General features: G+C 48.9%; 1 protein-coding gene and 1 long non-coding RNA gene across 7 annotated transcripts in view; one reads left to right on the plus strand and one right to left on the minus strand.

Annotated features, from left to right (window-relative positions):
* LOC102402992 overlaps positions 1-1133 on the minus strand; it is a 39100-nt gene extending 37967 nt beyond the window's left edge. For all 5 annotated transcript variants that reach the window (XR_006545047.2, XR_006545046.2, XR_328945.4 and 2 more), the window contains exon 1: positions 210-1133. This is a non-coding gene — a long non-coding RNA (uncharacterized LOC102402992). The remainder of the gene's footprint in view (positions 1-209) is intronic.
* A 279-nt stretch (positions 1134-1412) lies between these two features.
* On the plus strand, positions 1413-6760 carry MYC (MYC proto-oncogene, bHLH transcription factor). Of its 2 annotated transcripts, XM_006074649.4 has the most exons (3): positions 1413-1978; positions 3694-4459; positions 5722-6760. In XM_006074649.4, exons 2-3 carry the CDS (start codon positions 3703-3705, stop codon positions 6282-6284), a joined length of 1320 nt encoding a protein of 439 aa, XP_006074711.1. In that variant the 5' UTR covers positions 1413-1978; positions 3694-3702; the 3' UTR covers positions 6285-6760.
* Positions 6761-19589: the final 12829 nt, after the last annotated feature.

Genomic DNA, 19589 nt, shown 5'->3' on the forward strand with positions numbered 1-19589 from the left:
GACACTGCCAGCCCCCCTCCACCACAAGAAACGGAAGTAATACTTGGCTCCTCTCCTTAGATGAGAATCGATGCATTTTGTGTGTGTGTGTGTGTGTGTGTGTGTGTGTGTGTGTGATTTCGAGCCCAATGATAAAGAGAAAAGCAGACCCAGAAAGGAAGTCAACGTCCGGTTTGTCCGAGCAGGAAAGAGTTAACGGTTTTCCTTACCCGGGACTCTGCCGACTCCTCAGGCAGGATCCGCCGGCTCGCCCCCTTCCCTCTTCTGGGGAGTCTGGTCCCGCGGCTCGCGCCCCCTCCCCCGAGCTGTATCCTCCCGTCTAGCGCCTTTGATTTTTCCCCAAACCTGGGAGCCCAAGAGTGGTGCAAACCGGCGCCACGGGACGCAAAGAGGATTCGTCTCTTTTCTGAAACCTGGCTGCGGAATTGGGAACTCCGAGAGAGAGGCGCGGGGGTGTGATGGGGGTGTAGACGGACGGAGGTGGTCCCCCGCGGCGCGCACCCGCAGGCGCGCTCCTCCCTTACTCCAGCTTCGGAACCCGCAGAAAGATCTCAGGGATTAGCGCGTACGGCGGGGAGGAGGGGGGTGGAGAGGAACGCTGGCCCCCGCGGAGATACGTGTAGGTCTGCGCGGGCAGGGCCAGGAGTGGGGGGTCCTCTGAGACTTTGGCAGCAATCGGGGGATTCATTGTGGGTGGAAGGTGCCCAGTCGAGAAAGCTGCGCACACCCAGAATGCATAACACCCCCAACAAATGCAATGGGTGTTTATTCATAACGCGCTCTCCAAGTATACGTGGCAGCGCTTTGCTGAATTATTTTAGTAATTCCAGGCACCATTTTTCTTCCGTATACCTCTGATCATGTATCCCATCGACACTTAAAAACCTCCCCCGCACACACACACTCAGAGCGCGCGCCCATCAATACCCCTTCTTTCCTCCTCTCTTCGTAGGAGTTCTTTTCCAAAGGCTGCCCCTTCCCCGGCCTTGGGGAGGCGCCCGTCCACCCGGGACGTGCATGGCGCAGCCGTGGGTACACGGTGTATTCTCAGCGTCGAGGGATCAACGGTTCTGCCCCAGATGATTTAAGAACACAGGACAAGTATGCGGTTTGTCCAACACAGCGCTGCTCCAGAGGAACCAAGCAGCGCAGAGAGACGGTTTGAGCGGGAGCAAAAGAAAATGGTAGGGGCGCTCAGTTAATTCATGCGGCGCTCTGACCGTGTTTACATCCGAGAGCTCGGCGCACTGGAGTGCAAGGCTCAAAGAGCTGAATCTCCTCCCCTCCTGCCCTCCCTCCTCACCAGCGCCCCTCCCGGGTTCCCAAAGCAGAGGGCGGGGGAGACAGAAAAAAGATCCTCTCTGGTGAGTCCCCGCCCACCAGCCCTTTATAGGCGAGGGTCTCCGCTGCGGAGGACCCTCGGGCTGCGCATCTCGCGGCTACCGCTGCGGCTGCTTCGCCGCGGCCGCCTCCTGGCTCCACCACTGCCTGGAAGGGCAGGGCTACTCTGAGGCTTGGCGGGAAAAAGAACAGAGGGGAGGGGCCGTACCTTCTCGGTATAAAAGCCAGTTTTCTGGGCTTTATCTGACTCGCTGTAGTAATTCCAGCGAGAGGCAGAGGGAGCGTGCGGGCGGGCCCTCCAGGGTGGAAGAGCCGAGCCAGCCTAGCGAGCGGAGTCGCGCTCCGGGCGCCCGGGGAAGGGAGATCCGGAGTCAAAGGGGGGCTTCTGCGCCTTCAGCCCGGCCGGACCCCACCTCACCCACCCTGCTAGCGGTCCGCCACCCGCGCCGCATCCGCGAAACTTTGCCCACTGGAACTTACAACACCCGAGCGACACCAAGACTCCCCGGACGCAGAGAAGCTCTTCTGCCTTTTTGGGGAGACACTTTCCCCCGCCGCTGCCCACGACCCGCGCCTCTGAAAGGCGCTTCTCGCCGTTTTTTGGACGCTAGATTTCCTTCGGATAGTGGAAATACGGGTGAGCACCCGGACCTATTGGCCTTTTTCATTTATTTTTGCTACCGCCTTAACGCCGCGATGAGCAGAGTGTCTTTTCTCCCATTCCTGCGCTATTGACACTTTTCTCAGAGTAGTTGTGGCTGGTCGGGGTGGAATGGAGAGGAACCAGAACTGGGTCGGGGTACAGTGACTTGTCAAGATGGGAAGAGAGAGGAAGGCAGAGGGAAACCGGGGGTGCGTTTTCTGAAAGTAGCCTTTAGAGGTTTTTGCTCGCCTTAGATGGACGCTGACCCCGGCCGGGTGGACATTCATGCTTTATTGCATTAATTGCTTTTTTGCCTTTTGTCGGGTAGAAGAAGGGTATGCTTCGCGGTTGGCAGAAAACCCTTTACATCCTGAACTCCTTGGAGTAAGAATTACACATTGCATATGTGAGCGAAGAAAGCTCCGCAGCCGCTGACTTTTCCCTGTCTGGAAAAGGGCATTTAAATTTCGGCTTACTGCATTTCTGACAGCCGGAGACAGACACTGCGGCGCGTCCCGCCCGCCGATCCCCTCGGCGTCTCCAACGCTCCGGGCTCCTTTTAGAAGTTGGCCTTTGGCTTTTTTTTTTTTTAAAGGATAATAAACTTAAAGATTTTGGTCTACAGAGAGGTTAGGATTCGGTGTTGGGAAGGCGCGGGGACGGGGAAAAGGAAGCTGGGGCAAAGATGTGTCCGAGTCTCCTGGAATTATTGACTCGGGGTGGGGGGGAATGAGGGCAAAATCTCTGCACCCAGCCTTGGCTCCCCGGCCGCCTCCGGGGTCCCCGCGCGGGTGTCCCTGCGCCCCCTGAGATGCGGAGGACGGCCAGGAGCGGGGCTCCGGGCTTTTCGAGAACAGCTGCTACCCTCGGCGGGTCAGGGGGAAGACGCCAGGCTCCGGGCGCAGAATCGTAGCAGGGTCTCTGGCGCAGTTGCGTCGCCGTATTGAGTGTTGAAGGGAGACGTCTCTGTTATTATTTAACACTCTCCTTTTATTTATGAGGGTGGGGGCCGGGGGGGGGTGGTTGGAGAAGGGCTAAGGCTCGAAGCTGAGCTAGCAACCCCAGCCGGAGAGAGAAGGAAAGCCCGCAAAGGAAGGAAGAGGGGCGCGCTGGGGGTAGGGATGCGGGAGGCGGAGAAGGGAGGCTGGGAGGGGCGCCGGCGCCGGCAGGGGAAGCAGCGAGACGAGGGCGCGCGAGTGGGAACGGGCGCGGCGCTAGGGACCCGGGAGCGGGAGGGGGCTGAGCGCAACCGCTCCAGCCGCGGCGCCTCTCGCCGCCTCCTTCAGGTGGCGCAAAACTTTGCGCCTCGGCGTTTGGCAGATCCTATTCCCCGCCGCCGCCGCCACCGCCGCCGCCGCCTCCCCCGGCCTGTGACGGAGGCCAAACCTGATTTCGATTGCTCGGCGGTGGCGGGGCAGACTCCCGGGCTTCGCGCTCCAGGCTCCCCGTGGGGGAGCAGAAAAGCCCCGCGGCGCTGAGGAGCTGGTTCGCCAAGCGTGTGTCTGAGATAGTAGACGGTCACTAAGAGCGGGCTAAAAGGGTGCCTTTTTTGTCCGTTCCCCACCTCCCATCAGCCCCATTTGGGGATAGCGCTGGAAGGGGAGTGGTTCTGGATTGTGGCGCGCGGTGCGCGCTGCGTGGGGTTTTAGCACCATCCAAGACCCCTTTAACTCAAGACTTGGCCCGTCTTTGTGTGCCCCCTCCGGCAGGCTGCAGCGATGCCCCTCAACGTCAGCTTCGCCAACAAGAACTATGACCTCGACTACGATTCAGTGCAGCCTTATTTCTACTGCGACGAGGAGGAGAACTTCTACCACCAGCAGCAGCAGAGCGAACTGCAGCCGCCGGCGCCCAGCGAGGATATCTGGAAGAAATTCGAGCTGCTGCCCACCCCGCCCCTGTCCCCTAGCCGCCGCTCCGGGCTCTGCTCGCCGTCGTACGTCGCGGTCGCCTCCTTCTCGCCCAGGGGAGACGACGACGGCGGCGGCGGCAGCTTCTCCTCCGCGGACCAGTTGGAGATGGTGACCGAGCTGCTGGGAGGCGACATGGTGAACCAGAGCTTCATTTGCGACCCCGACGATGAGACCCTCATCAAAAACATCATCATCCAGGACTGTATGTGGAGCGGCTTCTCGGCCGCCGCCAAGCTAGTCTCGGAGAAGCTGGCCTCTTACCAGGCTGCGCGCAAAGACGGCGGCAGCCCGAGCCCCGCCCGCGGGCACGGCGGCTGCTCCACCTCCAGCTTGTACCTGCAGGACCTGAGCGCCGCCGCCTCCGAATGCATCGACCCCTCGGTGGTCTTCCCCTACCCGCTCCACGACAGCAGCTCGCCCAAGCCCTGCGCCTCCCCGGACTCCACCGCCTTTTCTCCGTCCTCTGACTCTCTGCTCTCCTCTGCTGAGTCCTCCCCGCGGGCCAGTCCCGAGCCCCTGGCGCTCCATGAGGAGACCCCACCCACGACCAGTAGCGACTCTGGTAAGCTGGGACCTTCCAGGCGCGTCAGAGGGGTCGGCTGGCTGTCTTTCCTATTCTCATTGGCTGCCAACTCAAGGGGCCACATTTCAGTTGCCCCCACTCCCCGCCCCCCGCCCCCTGCCTTTTTCCCCTTATATTTGGAAAAGAAATGGAAGGTCTGGAAGAATCTGGGAGCTCACCATCCCTGAAACACCGAGCCTTAGTGTTCTTCCCACTCCTTCCCCTAAGATAGCCCTAGTGGCCAGTCCTCTCCTTTCCCTTCCCTCCCCTTAGGAATTTCTTTTGGGTTTTTAAATCTTCTAGCTTATCTAGCAACTCAATCCGCTCCCTCTTACCCCTCTTAAGCATTTTAATTGCCCTGGAAGGGGGCGGGGCGAGTCGTCGTTGTGGAATTAAGAGAGGATTGATCTCTCCGAGAGTGAATGAATTACCTCCCTCCTCCCTTCTGAGTTGTTGGGATTTAATGGACTACAGATCAACAAAAATGAAGAGGGGCAGTGTACAGAGACCGGGTAGCCTCCCTCCTGAGCGCCGGGAGCTAGTGAAAGTGCCTTAAAAGTGTATGGACTGAGTTGGGATCTTTGCACCTCTTTTGAACACTTAAAAGCCAGACCTTTCCAAAATTGGACTTCGTTTTTTCCTTCCCCCACCTTCTAGGACTTTTGGCAAAGCTGCGAGACTTTTTTTTTTTCTTTTTGCACTTCCAGTAAGATAGGGGGTTGCTAAAGTTATACCAAAGATTCGCAGTTATCATTTGCAACACCTGAAAGGTTCTTGGTAAAGATAAAGTCCCTTGCAAATAGGAGGTGCTTGGGAATGTGCTTTGTCTGGGTGTGTCCAGGGCCTCATTAAGTCTTAGGTAAGAATTGGCATCAATGCTGTATCCTGGTAAATTGTAATTTTCTTGTCTGTGCCATAAACCCAGCTGTCATTTTCCTCCCTGAGACTCTGTCTTCTTGAGAAGAAAAGCAGAGATGATTGGCTACCTGTCTGGGAATAACTTTGTGCCAGGGTCCTTTTTATTTTTTTAGCCACACCCAATGGCATGTGGGATGCTTAGTTCCCCAACCAGGGATCAAAACTTGCCCCCTGTGTTGGAAGCATGGAGTCTTAACCACTGGACTGGCAGGGACGTCCTCCGGGTCCTCTCTTACCTAATAATCCCTTGTATTGGCATAGCATTAATTTCATCTGGTCATTGATTGCTTTAAGGAAACCGTTGTTAACTGGGTGATTTTTTTTTCTTTCTTTCTTTCTTAAAGAGGAAGAACAAGAGGATGAGGAAGAAATTGATGTTGTTTCTGTGGAAAAGAGGCAGCCCCCTGCCAAAAGGTCAGAATCGGGGTCACCCTCTGCAGGCAGCCACAGCAAACCTCCTCACAGCCCGTTAGTCCTAAAGAGATGCCACGTGTCTACCCATCAGCACAATTACGCAGCGCCCCCCTCCACTAGGAAGGACTATCCCGCCGCCAAGAGGGCTAAGTTGGACAGTGGCAGGGTCCTGAAACAGATAAGCAACAACCGCAAATGTGCCAGCCCGAGGTCTTCGGACACGGAGGAGAATGACAAGAGGCGGACACACAACGTTTTGGAGCGCCAGAGGAGAAACGAGCTGAAACGCAGCTTTTTTGCTCTTCGTGACCAGATCCCAGAGTTGGAGAACAATGAAAAAGCCCCCAAGGTAGTTATCCTTAAAAAAGCCACAGCGTACATCCTGTCGGTCCAAGCAGAGGAGCACAAGCTCCTGTCAGAAAAAGACGTGTTGCGGAAGAGGCGAGAACAGTTGAAACTCAAACTTGAACAGATACGGAACTCTTGCGCCTAAATTGACCTATTGGAGGGAGGAACTGGACTCCCTAAGGAAATTCTCATTTGTTACTAAGGGAAAGTGAGGGAAAAGGTTCCTCTGTCAACTCCTTACATAGGAACATCTTTCATATGCATGAACAACCTCACAACCTTGGCTGGATCTTTAAGACTGAAAGATTTAGCCATACTATAAACTGCCTCAAATAGAACTTTGGGCATAAAAGAACTTTTTTTTTATGCTTACGATTTTTTTTTTTTCCTTTAACAGATTTGTATTTAAGAATTGTTTTAAAAAACTCCTGAATTTCACCCAATTTTCCTTTGTAAATATAGCCATTAAATGTAAATAACTTTAATAAAATTTATAGTAGGTATTCCTACTATAATATAGGTATAATTTTTTTATTTAAGTACATTTTCCTTTTTAAAGTTGATTTTTTTCTATTGTTTTTAGAAAAAATAAAATACCATCAAATATATAATTGAGCCAAATCTTAAGTTGTGTTTTGTTTCTTTCTCTCCCCCCCCCCCATTCCCTTTTCATCAATTGCAAATTAACAGTATTTGGCCCTTAAGGGAAATGAGCTTACAAGGATGGGAAAAGAAGCCATTTAAGAAAGGGTGAGGGCTTTTCTTTGTTCTGATGGGTCTGGGGACTTAAGGTCTTTAAGTTCTCAGGGTTATAAGATGCTTCCTGGAGATCTGTGATAAGGGCCAGAGTTGATACTTAAAAGAATGAAAGGGCAATAGGCTAGCGAGAAGGTTAGAGGTAGGTAAAAGGGATGCTAGAAGTTAAAGATAACAGTTATGAATACAAAGGAAGGTAAGGACTGGGGATTTGGAAGAAGATGAAGGAAAAACTCAGTTTGGAGGTTCCATGCCATTCCCCAGCTCCATTGGAACCTGGGGTTCTGCCCATTGAAACAGCCAATGGCAAAAGAGTAGGAGCTGACTTTTGCTGCTAACCTGCAGTAGCGGGCACTCTGGGAGACAAGTTATTAACCCTATTTAACAAAAAGGGGAATATAGAAGCTCAGAGTGGTTATAGAACTTCTCCACAGCTACACAGCAAAAGGCTGATCCAAGTCCCGTGTTTATTGAAAAGCACTCCACACTTGGCTATCATGCTTGAGTTCTTTCTGTGTTGGCAGTACTGAGATCAAGGATGCTTTGGGGTTGGGGCCTGATGGGCTGACACAAGAAATAACCATATTTAGGTTTCAGGCATTTTTCTAAGCATTTTCCTTCTCGTAACTCCCCCCAGCAGCCGTATGAAGAAGGTACTGTTGACTTCTCCATGATAAGGAAACTCATCCATGTGCCTAAGTTGCACGGATAATGAAGAACAGAAGCAGGATCCCAAGGCAGGCTTAACCTGTGCTAACCCACCTCTCAAACAAGCCAGTCGCATTAAACTGGCCGGTCTCAAGGACCTGAGGTTTCAGCACTTAGGCCTGATGGAACCTCAGTTCTTCTTTTCTCCTTTTATTTTGTATTTGTTTGTATTTTGTTGTTCCTTGCTTAGTTTTTCCTTTCACAAAAAGAAATTCACGGCTCATTCACTCTTCTTGTTGTTCAGTCACTAAGTCCTGTCTGCCTCTTTGCGACTCTATAAACTGCAGCAGGCCAGGCTTCCCTGTCCTTCTCCATCTCCCGGAGTTTGCTCAAAGTCATGTTCATTGAGCCAGTGATGCCATCCATTCACTCCTACCTTAGTCATTTGTTAAATGAGACTCACCAGTTGCTCCTGTAAAGCAGCCAGTATGGAAATGCTACTGTCCAGATCATAAAACATACTTGGTCTTCATCATGTGAGTCATTATTATTTTGGAAATGACAAACTCCCCTTCCTTTCAACCCCTTTCACACAAGGACATGCATGATACATGCTCATCACTAGAACATGAAAAGCATTTTTGAATGTAGATTTTGGACTTCCCTGGGGGCTCAGAACGGTAAAGAATCTGCAATGAGAGAGATCCGAGTTTGATCCCTGAGTTGGGAGGATCCCCTGGAGGAGGGAATGGCAACCCACTCCAATATTCTTGCCTGGAGAATTCCACGGACAGAGGAGCCTGGCAAGCCCCAATTAGTGACTAACATATGTACACACACGTTATTAATTATGAACCTTTGAAAACCCCACAGTCCAAACCAGAAACTAGAACATTGACGACATAGGTGAACGGAAGATACTATCACTGTTACAATTATCTCATTGTCTCAGTCTCAGAGTAGATCTTCAGATCCCTGTACTTACTTGGGAATTTTAATCTACCATGACCTGTAAATCGATAAATAATTACTGTCTTTGGCTTTGACCGCTAAAATAATTTGTTCAAGTCCTTAATGTCTTTTTTCTTGAGGCTTTATTCTGGATCCTAAGTCCTACCCTAATAGCTTCAAGCTGTCACACCCTACATCCTAAATTCAAAGGAAGATACTATCCACAGAGGTGGAGTAGTTCAAAGTATTAGAGAAGCAGAGGCAAACTTACAGCATTCACTCTCTGCCCCTTTGTGGCTGGAGTACAGCCCTGGAGTGAATCACTGGGGAACATGGAAGGTGTTAGTTTGAATCACTGAGTCTGGACAAGCCTGTGGAATAGGAGAGAGTGTTTCTCACTAGAAAAACAACTCCCCGTTCCAAATGATCAGGAAACAACTTTCGGGATGCAGACCTTGGCTGTGGAGAAGAAAAGGAACCATTCCAAATACATATCGGGCTCCCCCCACCTCCTTAGGCTTGTGAAGCCAGGGAACATTCTGAAAACAGACTAGATGCCAACTTCTTTCCAGAAAATCAGGCTGACCCTGACCCTCAACAAATTGGTCCTCCTAGCCAATCCAGAGCATCCCCAGGGTTTATGCTGTTGTGTAATCTTATTTTGTAGGTAACAATGATCAAGAACTGGAGAAGGACGGATGGAGCTTATGATTCGGTCAGGAATATACAAGAAGGAATAAGTTAATATTAACTATACCTTTAACCCAGGATGCTGTCCAGGAATTAATGCCTTCCCCAGGGGATTCCTGGAGTGGTTTTGCTTAGGGATGGAATGTATAAAGAGGAAGAAAGTGTTATTTTATGCTGCCATTTGGATAGAGATCCACATTATAAAAACAATCAATCAAACTTTTAAATGCACAGTTTTCACAATCTCAGCCTCAGAACTGGGTACTTACAGCTAGGATGTGTACATAGAGTTCTCTGCTGGTCTTTAAGACAAAGTTTGGGAAAGAGAACAAAATAATCATGTTAGGGTTGGTTTTTTTTTTTTTTTTTGGTGTGGCTTGGTTGCAATAGCCCATGAGAATTTGTTAGTGTACACGCTGAGGGCCTCTGAAACATTTCTTCCCAACAATGCATAAACTTTAGGTTAGAAGAGGCTGAAAGGAGTCCCCTGACACTATAAATGCATCTGTAGCTTTACAAAAGGATCCCCTTTTAAGATATAAACCTTTTGTTGTTGTCCTTCAGTTGCTCAGTCATGTCCAACTCTTTGTGACCCCACGGACTGCAGCACACCAGGCTCCCCTGTCCTTTACTATCTCCTGGAGCTTGCTCCAACTTATGTCCATTGAGTCGGTGATGCCATCCCACCATCTCATTCTCTGTTGCCCTCTTCTCCTTCTCCTCCTGCCTTCAATCTTTTCCGGCATCAGGGTCTTTTTCAATGAATCGTCTCTTCGCATCAGGTGGCCAAAGTATTGGAGCTTCAGATTCAGCATCAGTCCTTCCAGTGAATATATATTACATGCCGGTTTCAAAGAAGGAGGTAGACACAGCCAACAGAATGAGAACAGGTACCTGTTTGGAAAAGAAAAAAAGAAAAACTACAAAGACTCTACCACCCACCACAAAAGCTGTAGCAATAATGTTTCTCTAGTCTAGATCCTTCCAGGGTGAAACTAGACTAATTCTATTTATTTATTTTTATTTTCATCACTCTAGAGATTAATTCCAAATGCAAAAGAAATACCTAAGAATGCTCATTTTGCCAAACTGGTTTGAAGTGACTCAAAATGACTCTGAGTTGATTTCTCATTTTGTTTTAAATCTTGTTTCTTTCAATATTAGTCTACACTAAATTCTTTAGGAAGACACAGTGGAGGGAACATTAATGGTGTGTAGACCTTCTGAGGCTAAAGGAATGTGCTTTGTTTCTACACAATGCCTGGGAGCCGCTCAACAGCAATCCCCAACACTTTCTTCCTTTGTCACCCCATCAGCCCATCCAGGGATAAAACAGGCCAGTGCAGTCAGGGGTGTCTCCGGACTAGGGAATGGGAGAACTCAGGGAGAGAGGATTAACCTTCTTTACACACCTCCTATCTCCTTCTATCTCTTGGCCCCTCCCAGCAGCCCACCTAGAGAGTAATTTTTTAATCCGATGACACTGCAGTTTAGACAAGTTCTCCCAAAGTCATATAAGCAGCCAACAGTAAAAAGAAAACAACCCAACAGTAGTCAGTCTACTGTGAATTTTATATACAGTTTTCTTAGTTCACCACCCCCCAAGCAATGCGTAGAAGATAAATTCAATTGCTAATCCCTAATTTACATATAAAGAGATTGAAAACTTCTAGAGATTAAGTAATTTGCCTGCATTCACAGAGCTGGCAAAATGGTGAGAGCAAGATGAATTGTTGTTTGTCCATAAATATTTACTGAGCACCTACTAGGGGCCCACAGTGTGCTGGGGGTGTGAAGAGATGCTGAGATAAATGAGACAGATTAGGTCCTAGCCCTAAGTCACCTATGGACTAGTGGAGAACGAAGGAACCGAAGACAATTCGACTCTAAGTTATTTCACACTTTCAAAGTGTGCTATGTGGCAGGAAGGGGTTCAAGCTCTGGGAGCTGCTGAAGACCATCCCCAGGCCCCCAGGGTAAATGGAATCCGGGAAAGAACCCAGGAAATGCTGTAAGGGAAACAAAGGAGAAAACCCTTATTACTTAGGAGGGATAAGGCTCTAGGTGGAGGCCCTTCTATCAGAAGTATCAGAGACAGCAAGAGGGGAAGCAGGATGTACAGAGAATGGTTCCATGGGATTTAGCAACATGGAGGCATCTTCTTGACCACACCTCCTCCCCAGTGGGACAGCAGCCTCATCCACCCAAGATCCGTCCTTTTCTTCATTCCTTTCATTCAGTCCTTCACTTAAAACAGCAGCCTAATCATTCTTCCAGCATCCTCAGTTCAGTTCAGTTCACTCAGTTGAGTCTGACTCTTTGCGACCCCATGGACTGCAGCATGCCAGGCTTCCGAGTCCATCACCAACTCCCAGAGCTTGCTCAAACTCATGTCCATCAAGTCGGTGATGCCATCCAACCATCTTATCCTCTGTTGTCCCCTTCTCCTCCTGCCTTTCAATCTTTCCAGCATCCTGGCTTCCCATAATACCTTCTCCAAGAATTCTCCAAGTGTGATTCCTGGACCATCAATACTAACACAGCCTGTGAATTTGTGACAAATTCGAACACATTGTCCCCTGAATTGGAATTTCAGGAAATGGCTCCCAAGCTTGGGTTTTAATAAGCTGCTGCAGGGCTTGAAAAAGTTGAGAACCACTCACTGTTTTCTCCATCACTGCCACTCCCAGGATCTGTCTAAATCACAAATGTAATTATGCCCTTTCCTTGCCTTCCACATATGAAGTCCAAAGTCCTCCACATGCTGGCTTCCACTGACTCAAAGATCTCATCACTCTGGTTTTCCAATATCCTATGAGCTTTTTCAGATATTTTGTCCCCTCTGCTTAAAAACTTTTGACCCACATTCTATCTGTCCATCAACACAACACCCACAAGCCCGGCACGCTCTTATTCATCTTTCATGGCTTACCTCCTAATGCTCTAAGGCCATGAGACAAGGTTCCCTAGGAGACCAGGATTGTCTGCCCAAACACTCTCCACTCTTTATAAAATCTCTTGTCTTGCCTTGAGGAATGGAATCACATCAGTCCTGTTCAGCAGTGAATCTTCATCAGTGACAACATAAATGCCTGACACTGAACAATGACTCAACAATTCCTTGGTGAATGGCTGAATGTGGTGCCGTTTTCCTGGTGGTGTGGGCTTTGACAGTGAGTAGAAAGCCAAGCACAAAGTACAAAATACCACAACTTTTTCAAGAAGCTAGCTCTGAAGATAAGGGAAGAGATGGATTTGCATTTGGTTGATTTTCCATCCTAAAGGAGATCTGTCCTGGGTATTCATTGGAAGGACTGATGTTGAAGCTGAAACTCCAATACTTTGGCCACCTGATGCGAAGAGCTGACTCATTTGAAAAGACCCTGATGCTGGGAAAGATTGAGGGCAGGAGGAGAAGGGGACGACAGAGGATGAGATGGTTGGATGATATCACCGACTCAATGGACATGGATTTGGGTGGACTCCAGAAGTTGGTGATGGACAGGGAAGCCTGGAGTGCTTCGGTTCATGGGGTCACAAAGAGTCAGACACGACTGAGTGACTGAACTGAACTGATTATCTCAATTTTATCTTTTTAAAGATAAGTAAAGTTGCTCAGTCATGTCCGACTCTTTGCTACCCCATGGACTGTATAGCCTACCAGGCTCCTCCATCCATGGGATTTTCCAGGCAAGGGTACTGGAGTAGTTTGCCATTTCCTTCTCCAGGGGATCTTCCCAACCCAGGGATCAAACCCAGGTCTCCTGCATTGTAGGCAGACACTTTACCGTCTGAGCCATCGAACTTTCTTATTAAAGATAAAGAGATCATTAGTTTGTAGGCTGATGGGATGAAGGGGAGAAGTGACGATACAGGAGAAAAGGGGTAATGTATCTAAATGTAAGTATCTTGAGGGCAGCTTCCATTTTTGTCTGCCTGGTGCCAAGCATGTTGCCTGGAACCCTAAAGGGGAAGATAAGGATTAGGTGGACTAGATGAGAGGGGCATGCTTTCTTGAACATAGTCACCCCTTCAGTGTGACTCTTCCCAGTTACGACCTCAAAGACCAGGCTAAGTCTCTTCTTCTAGGCTCACAGGACATGTTCATCCATATAGAAATAACCTGTTTAATTCTCTTTTTCCCTTGCTAGACTCTAAACTCCTTGTGGACACATACTATGACTTTTTCCATCACTGTACCCCATAGGGCAGACATAGTATCTAGCATATAAGATTGTGCTGATGAAATGAATGAGTATATTGACAAATGAATGAATAAATGAACCTATTTGTCATATACTTTCAGTTTCTACACCCTGGAGTTGCCCATCTTTTTTACCCCGTTCAATCCAATGCTCTGTGCTCAGTTCATGCCAAACCTCTTCCCTGCTGTAATGTCTACCTAATTCATTCCAAAGAGTAGAAGCCTCAGCAACAGCTTCTCTGAGTCTCAATCAGAATCTAGGTTGCAAGCAACAGAAACTCAACTTTAGCTTGTAGACATGGACAGTGGGGGGAATGTATATAATTAGTTTTTGTAACTGAAAAAGGCCAAGGCTGACTGAATCTAGGGGCTCAAACAGACAGTGGCCTCAGGATTCTTTCCATACTTCCATCTCAGTCAGGATCTGCCCTCCTGGGGCAAATGGGTGCCAGCAACTATAAGCTAACATAGGCTCATCAAAGAAAGCACATCCCTCTTTCCCTGATTGTTCTTCTGGGGTCACTTGCCCACCCTGAGGTTTGGATCCCAACCCTCCTCCTTGGCTACAGTTGGGGCCCTGAGTGTGACTGACAGCCTCCCGTCCAGCAAGGGAAATACAATTAATTCCTGAAGCACAAAGATGGACACACACAAAGAAGAGCCATTCCCAAGATTGAGTCACTGGGTAACAGTGATGCTAAGCGCCTCAGAATTGGTTGGAAGAGGCCAGATGTTTTAAAAGCCTGACTCAATCTCAAAATCACCTGAGGATCTTTTTATAAAAGGTCCGCCTCAGAGCTACTGAACCTCGTCCAGAGGGTGGAGACAGGAATCCCATTTTTTCTTTTTTTTTAAAGTTCCACAAGTGATGGGGATGAAGAAACGAGTTTGAGAACTAACAGTCATCATCAACAAAGGCATCTGGTGGCAGGAGTCCCACAGAGTTCAGTATCAGTCCGGTTGTGTCACCAGCTGGCCGGGGGATCCAGGGCAGAGGACATCACTACTCTGAGTCTGCCTTTCCCAATTTGAAGGGAGAAGAAAGTAAAGGGGAGGCTGGGGGTATGTGGGAACCATACCTCTCTGCCAGGACGGTTGAGAGAATTAAATGGGATTGTATATGGGAAATGGCCCAGCAGGGCTCAGTAAAGGAGCATTCCCTCTCCCACTTCACCCTCTCTCCCCCTCCATTTCTAACACATCAGCAAGTCCTTCAGATGCTCCCTCCTTACCTCCGCTCAGCTCTGATCCCACGTTTCACTGATGACAGCCACCCCATCTTTCTGCCCACCACCTTGTGCCTGTCTCCACAGTAGCGTCTCCCTGACTCTAACATGGTCTCCTCAAAGCAACAGGAGTGGTCTTGTTCAAAAGGTGATCGATCTGGGACTTCTCTGGTCATTGGGGTTAAAGAATTCGTCTTGCAACGCAAGGGAAGTGGGTTCCCTCCCTGGTCAGGGAGCTAAGATTTCACTTGCCACAGAGCAACCAAGCCAATGTGCCGCAGCTGCTGAGCTGGAGCGTCACAACTAGAGAGCCCATGTGCCATAAGGAAAGATCCCGAAACAAAGACCCAACACAGCGAAATTATTAATTTAAAGAAGACGACTGACCAGATCCCTCCCTGACAGACGAGAATTTAGGAGTCCTCCTTACTCTGGCTATAAAAATATAAATATCTTTGTACCTCTTCCTAACCTGCCCCAGCTTACCTGTCCAGCCTGCTGCCATATCACCCCTTACAACTTAATTGAGGCAATTTACATTTTTCTTTTTCTGAACTGCCAGGTACATTCCCTCCTCTGGATCTCAGTTCCTCGATCTGCCTGGTGCTCCTCACACACTTCCGTGTCTCATTTTGAATGTCACCTCTTCAGGGAAGCCCCTCAGATTGCTGCTTCCTCAGTTCTCTTTTCTACACCTTTGCAACTAATAAGAGCTAAGCACCATGACACCCTTCTCATTCCACAGGTCGTTTGCCTGTCTTATGGCTCAACATCCTCGTGAGATGAAAATACTTACTTCCTCATCACACACTTCAGGGTCCTGAGTTTCGAGTCATTGGGTGGCTTTCTCAGGGTCATAAAGCTAGGCAGTGTCAAAGGAGCGGTTCAGCCTAGGTCCCCTGATCCCGCATCACTAGGCTTCCCTACTTCCTGCTGTTTCCCATCTAAGAGACCCCCCTCAAATCGCCCAGGTGCTCCTCTGGCCTCCTCGATGGAGTTGGAGCTGCTTGCTGATGTGCCTTGATATCTCCAGTGCGAGGCACTGACTGGGCACATAGAAGGTACTCAGTTAATGTTGCAAAACAAATGCAACCAATGAGCTTCATGGCCAGAAAAAGGCAATAGGCTGATGCTTAAAGGAATTTGTTCTTGCCGTGCTCCTTGAGGGACACATGACATAGAGCTGGAGGTAATGTAATCTTAGCCTTGGCTTTCTAGAAGAACCCACCAGAGAAGACATAATCTTCCCAAGAGCCTTCTACTCATTTTTAGCTGATTTGGTTCAAGTCTTTCAAAATAAAGGCTTTGTTTCCTTGCCTTATCTGAATCCAGGATAATCTTCTAAACTAGGGACATCTGGAGAAGGCAAGGGCAACTCACTCCAGTACTCTCGCCTGGAAAATCTCATGGACGGGGAAGCCTGGAAGGCTGCAGTCCATGGGGTTGCTAAGAGTTGGACACGACTGAGCAACTTCACTTTCACTTTTCACTTTCATGCATTGGAGAAGGAAATGGCAACCCACTCCAGTGTTCTTGCCTGGAGAATCCCAGGGACAGGGAAGCCTGGTGGGCTGCCATCTATGGGGTCACACAGAGTTGGACACGACTGATGCAACTTAGCAGCAGGGACATCTTACCACTGGGATGGATCTTCCAAACTGGCTCAGTGCCAAGGCCATGCCAGGTCTGATCCCCACCCCCAGACCGCCCCTGTCAACAAATATTTATTGTATTACCACTACATACAAAGTAGGCACCAGTGTGGAAGAAAAAGCTTAAACAATCTAGTGAAGACACATGATATTAAATAAATATTTACGCAAGTAATTAAATAAATTCAAGAACCCAATGTAGTAAGGTGAGGAAGAACAGAGTGTTATGGGGGTGCCTGACAGCCTAGAAGTCCAGGGAAGGTATTCAGCTAAAACATGGAAGATGGGTATGAGTTAGTCAAGTCAAATATTTCCAAGACTCTGCTATGGAAGAGAGGAAGAACCTAGAGGAACCACAAAATTGGAAGGAACGGACAACACAAGAAAAAAAACATCCCTGGGTTGGGCTTAAGGTGTGGGCTCCAAGCTGGATCATCCAGGGGCCACGTGAAGGGGTTTGGACTTTGTCTAAGGACAGACTCTGCAGTGGGGAAGGTCACATCATTCCCACTACATTTCTCTGAATCCTTTGGTCATGCTGGCACCATCCCTGGGGCCTTGGGTTATGGTCAAGTTGAAAGTCATGATGCTGAGTATTGGGACATGAGATTTTCCAAACAGCTGTTGTGCGAACAAGTTGTATTCTATACCTTTGTCTGTAATGAGGATCAGTAAGCCCGGACCAGGTAATCATAAGTATGATATTCTTTCCAACTGGGACATAGCAATGAAAATACTAATAATAATAGCAACATTAACATAAATCAAGTGTTTTCTAAGGGGCTAGTACTGTGCAAAGCACTTCACATGCATTTTCTCCATAAATCCTCACAATAAGCACACAAATAAAGGACTGTGATTATATCCATTTTACAGATGAGAAGAAAGATGCAAAGAAAACTTAAGAGAATGGCACAAAGTCCTTTAACAAAATAGAAGAGACAGGATTCGGGCCCAGGCCTGCTCCATTTCCCTGTCTGACTTTCTTACCAGCCACATCATACAGCTGTCATCCTTTACAAAGACTTGCAGCCTCAAGCACCAAGATGATTTGTGCCAGTCTAACCACAAGGGCTTCCCAGGTGGCACAGTGGTAAAGAACCCGCCTGCCAGTGCAGGAGCTGCAGGAGATGTGGGCTCCATCCCTGGGTCAGCAAGATCCCCTGGAGTAGGCATCCCACTCCAGTATTCTTGCTTGGAGAATCCCATGGACAGAGGAGCTTGGTAGGCTACAGCCCGTGGGGTCGCAAAGAGTCAGAGGGGACTGAACACATGCACAACCATGTTTAAGGCCATTTCGGGTTCTTTGAAGTTTTGACAAAGTACCCCGTGTGATGCTGGAAGATCCTAGATGGAACGCTACAGGAGCATTCCGTGAGGCCTGGGAGCCAAGGCAGGCAACCCCACAGTGTGAAGAATCTGGAGTCCCAACCACCACCAGATGAATCCAGGCCAGACAGGCATCCTGGGGCCGTTATTTCCAGGAGGCTGCCATGCCCCTCTCCTCTTCTTAACAAACTAAGCTGTCGTTTCCCTCACCTCACAAATCTCCCTCGCAGGCACTGAGACTGCTGCCTTTTCCACAACAAATTTGGAAACTTATCATGGAATGCCTCCCTGGCTGGCCTGGGGGATTTCGCCAGCAGGGCACTCACTGTTAATGGGCTCATCAGAAAGGAAGTCAGTACTCTGAGCTGGGGGTGGACCGATTAAACATAATGAAATAGGAGATCAGAGCAGTAGAAGCGGCCAGGGGGTGTAGAAACATTCTGCATGGGAAGCCCCTAATATCTGGTGAACTGACCGTTTTTTGCAGATGAAAAAGTTGCAGGGGAAGGGCTGTGTCTAGAGTATTCAGACTTTCAGGGGCACCCTGGGAGAGTAACTCTCGAGTTTCCTACGCCCACTTTCAGGAGCCCTTGGGGTGCTGGGGATGCAGGCATCCTCTGTCCTCTTCGGGTAAAGTATCCCCGTCCCCTTTTGGAATGTCCTTTTACCCAGTATAGGTGGTCTGGGCAGGCTCAAGGGAGCCCTGGCCTCTTCCAGCCATGTAGATGCCCAGGGGAGACTAGGCAGATTTTTTTTTTTCCTCCCAGTACTTTGAGTCTTGACTGGAGTGAACCAAGAACAGGAGAGAGAGGTCTGAGTGCGTTCTTTCTGGTCACTCACTGTCCCCAGGGAGACCAAGTTGTCTGGCTCTGTAGGTGCTTGGCATTGCTTCCCAGGTCTCCATCAGTTCTGGGAACTCCCCAACATCCTTCTAGAAAATCATATTTAGGACTCAATGACTCAGTAGGAATTTCTATTTCTTATAGCTAACAAGCCCAGTATGACGTGAAGCTTGCTTCAAGTTTGCCCCCACAATAGGATACTGCCTTGTTCTGAGGGCTGCTGCTGCTGCTGCTGCTAGATCGCTTCAGTCGTGTCCGACTCTGTGCGACCCCACAGACGGCAGCCTACCAGGCTCCCCTGTCCCTGGGATTCTCCAGGCAAGAACACTGGAGTGGGTTGCCATTTCCTTCTCCAATGCATCAAAGTGGAAAGTGAAAGTGAAGTTGCTCAGTCGTGTCCGACTCTTAGGGACCCCATGGACTGCAGCCCACCAGGCTCCTCCATCCATGGGATTTTCCAGGCAAGAGTACTGGAGTGGGGTGCCATTGCCTTCTCTTGTTCTGGGGACAAGAAAACAATAATGTTCACACACACAAAAAAAGGCAAAGAGTGACAGAGGACTGAAAGCCATAGCAAGGTATAAGTACAATGAAATCCTGAGCCCTAATATCCTTTGAGTCGCATCTCGCTGGCTGCATATTTTGTTCTCTGGTTATCTACAATTAGGGATAGTTTGCACGGCCGTCCAGGCCAACAGATACAATGACAGCAGGCCGTCTGGATGCTGTAGTGTCTCCACTCCGACTGTCCAGGAGTTCTTCCTTCATGCAAACCCAAATAAACTCTGCACAGCCTAAACACAATCCTTTTTCTCATGTCCCATGTAAGAAATAATTGTTTTGTGACAGGTATTGCACCAAGGATTTTACATATATCATTTAATCATCTCAACAATTCTATGAATTACGCACTGTGATTAGCTCCATTGCATGAAAGAAAAAACTCCGAGATTGGGGAGAGGGATAATATATGAATTGCCAAGGTCACAAAGTGAATAGGTGGTAGACCTTAGATGTCAACTCAGTTTAGTCCAATTCTGGAGGCTTGGCTCTGAAGCCCGAAAGCTGAATTGTCTGAGAACTGACCAGAGACAGTTCATTCAAGTGGTTCTCAGTCAGGAAACCCCCTTGAGGTAGGAAACCTGAATACCA

This window comes from Bubalus bubalis, chromosome 15 (assembly GCF_019923935.1).
Source record: "Bubalus bubalis isolate 160015118507 breed Murrah chromosome 15, NDDB_SH_1, whole genome shotgun sequence".
Lineage (NCBI taxonomy): Eukaryota > Metazoa > Chordata > Mammalia > Artiodactyla > Bovidae > Bubalus > Bubalus bubalis.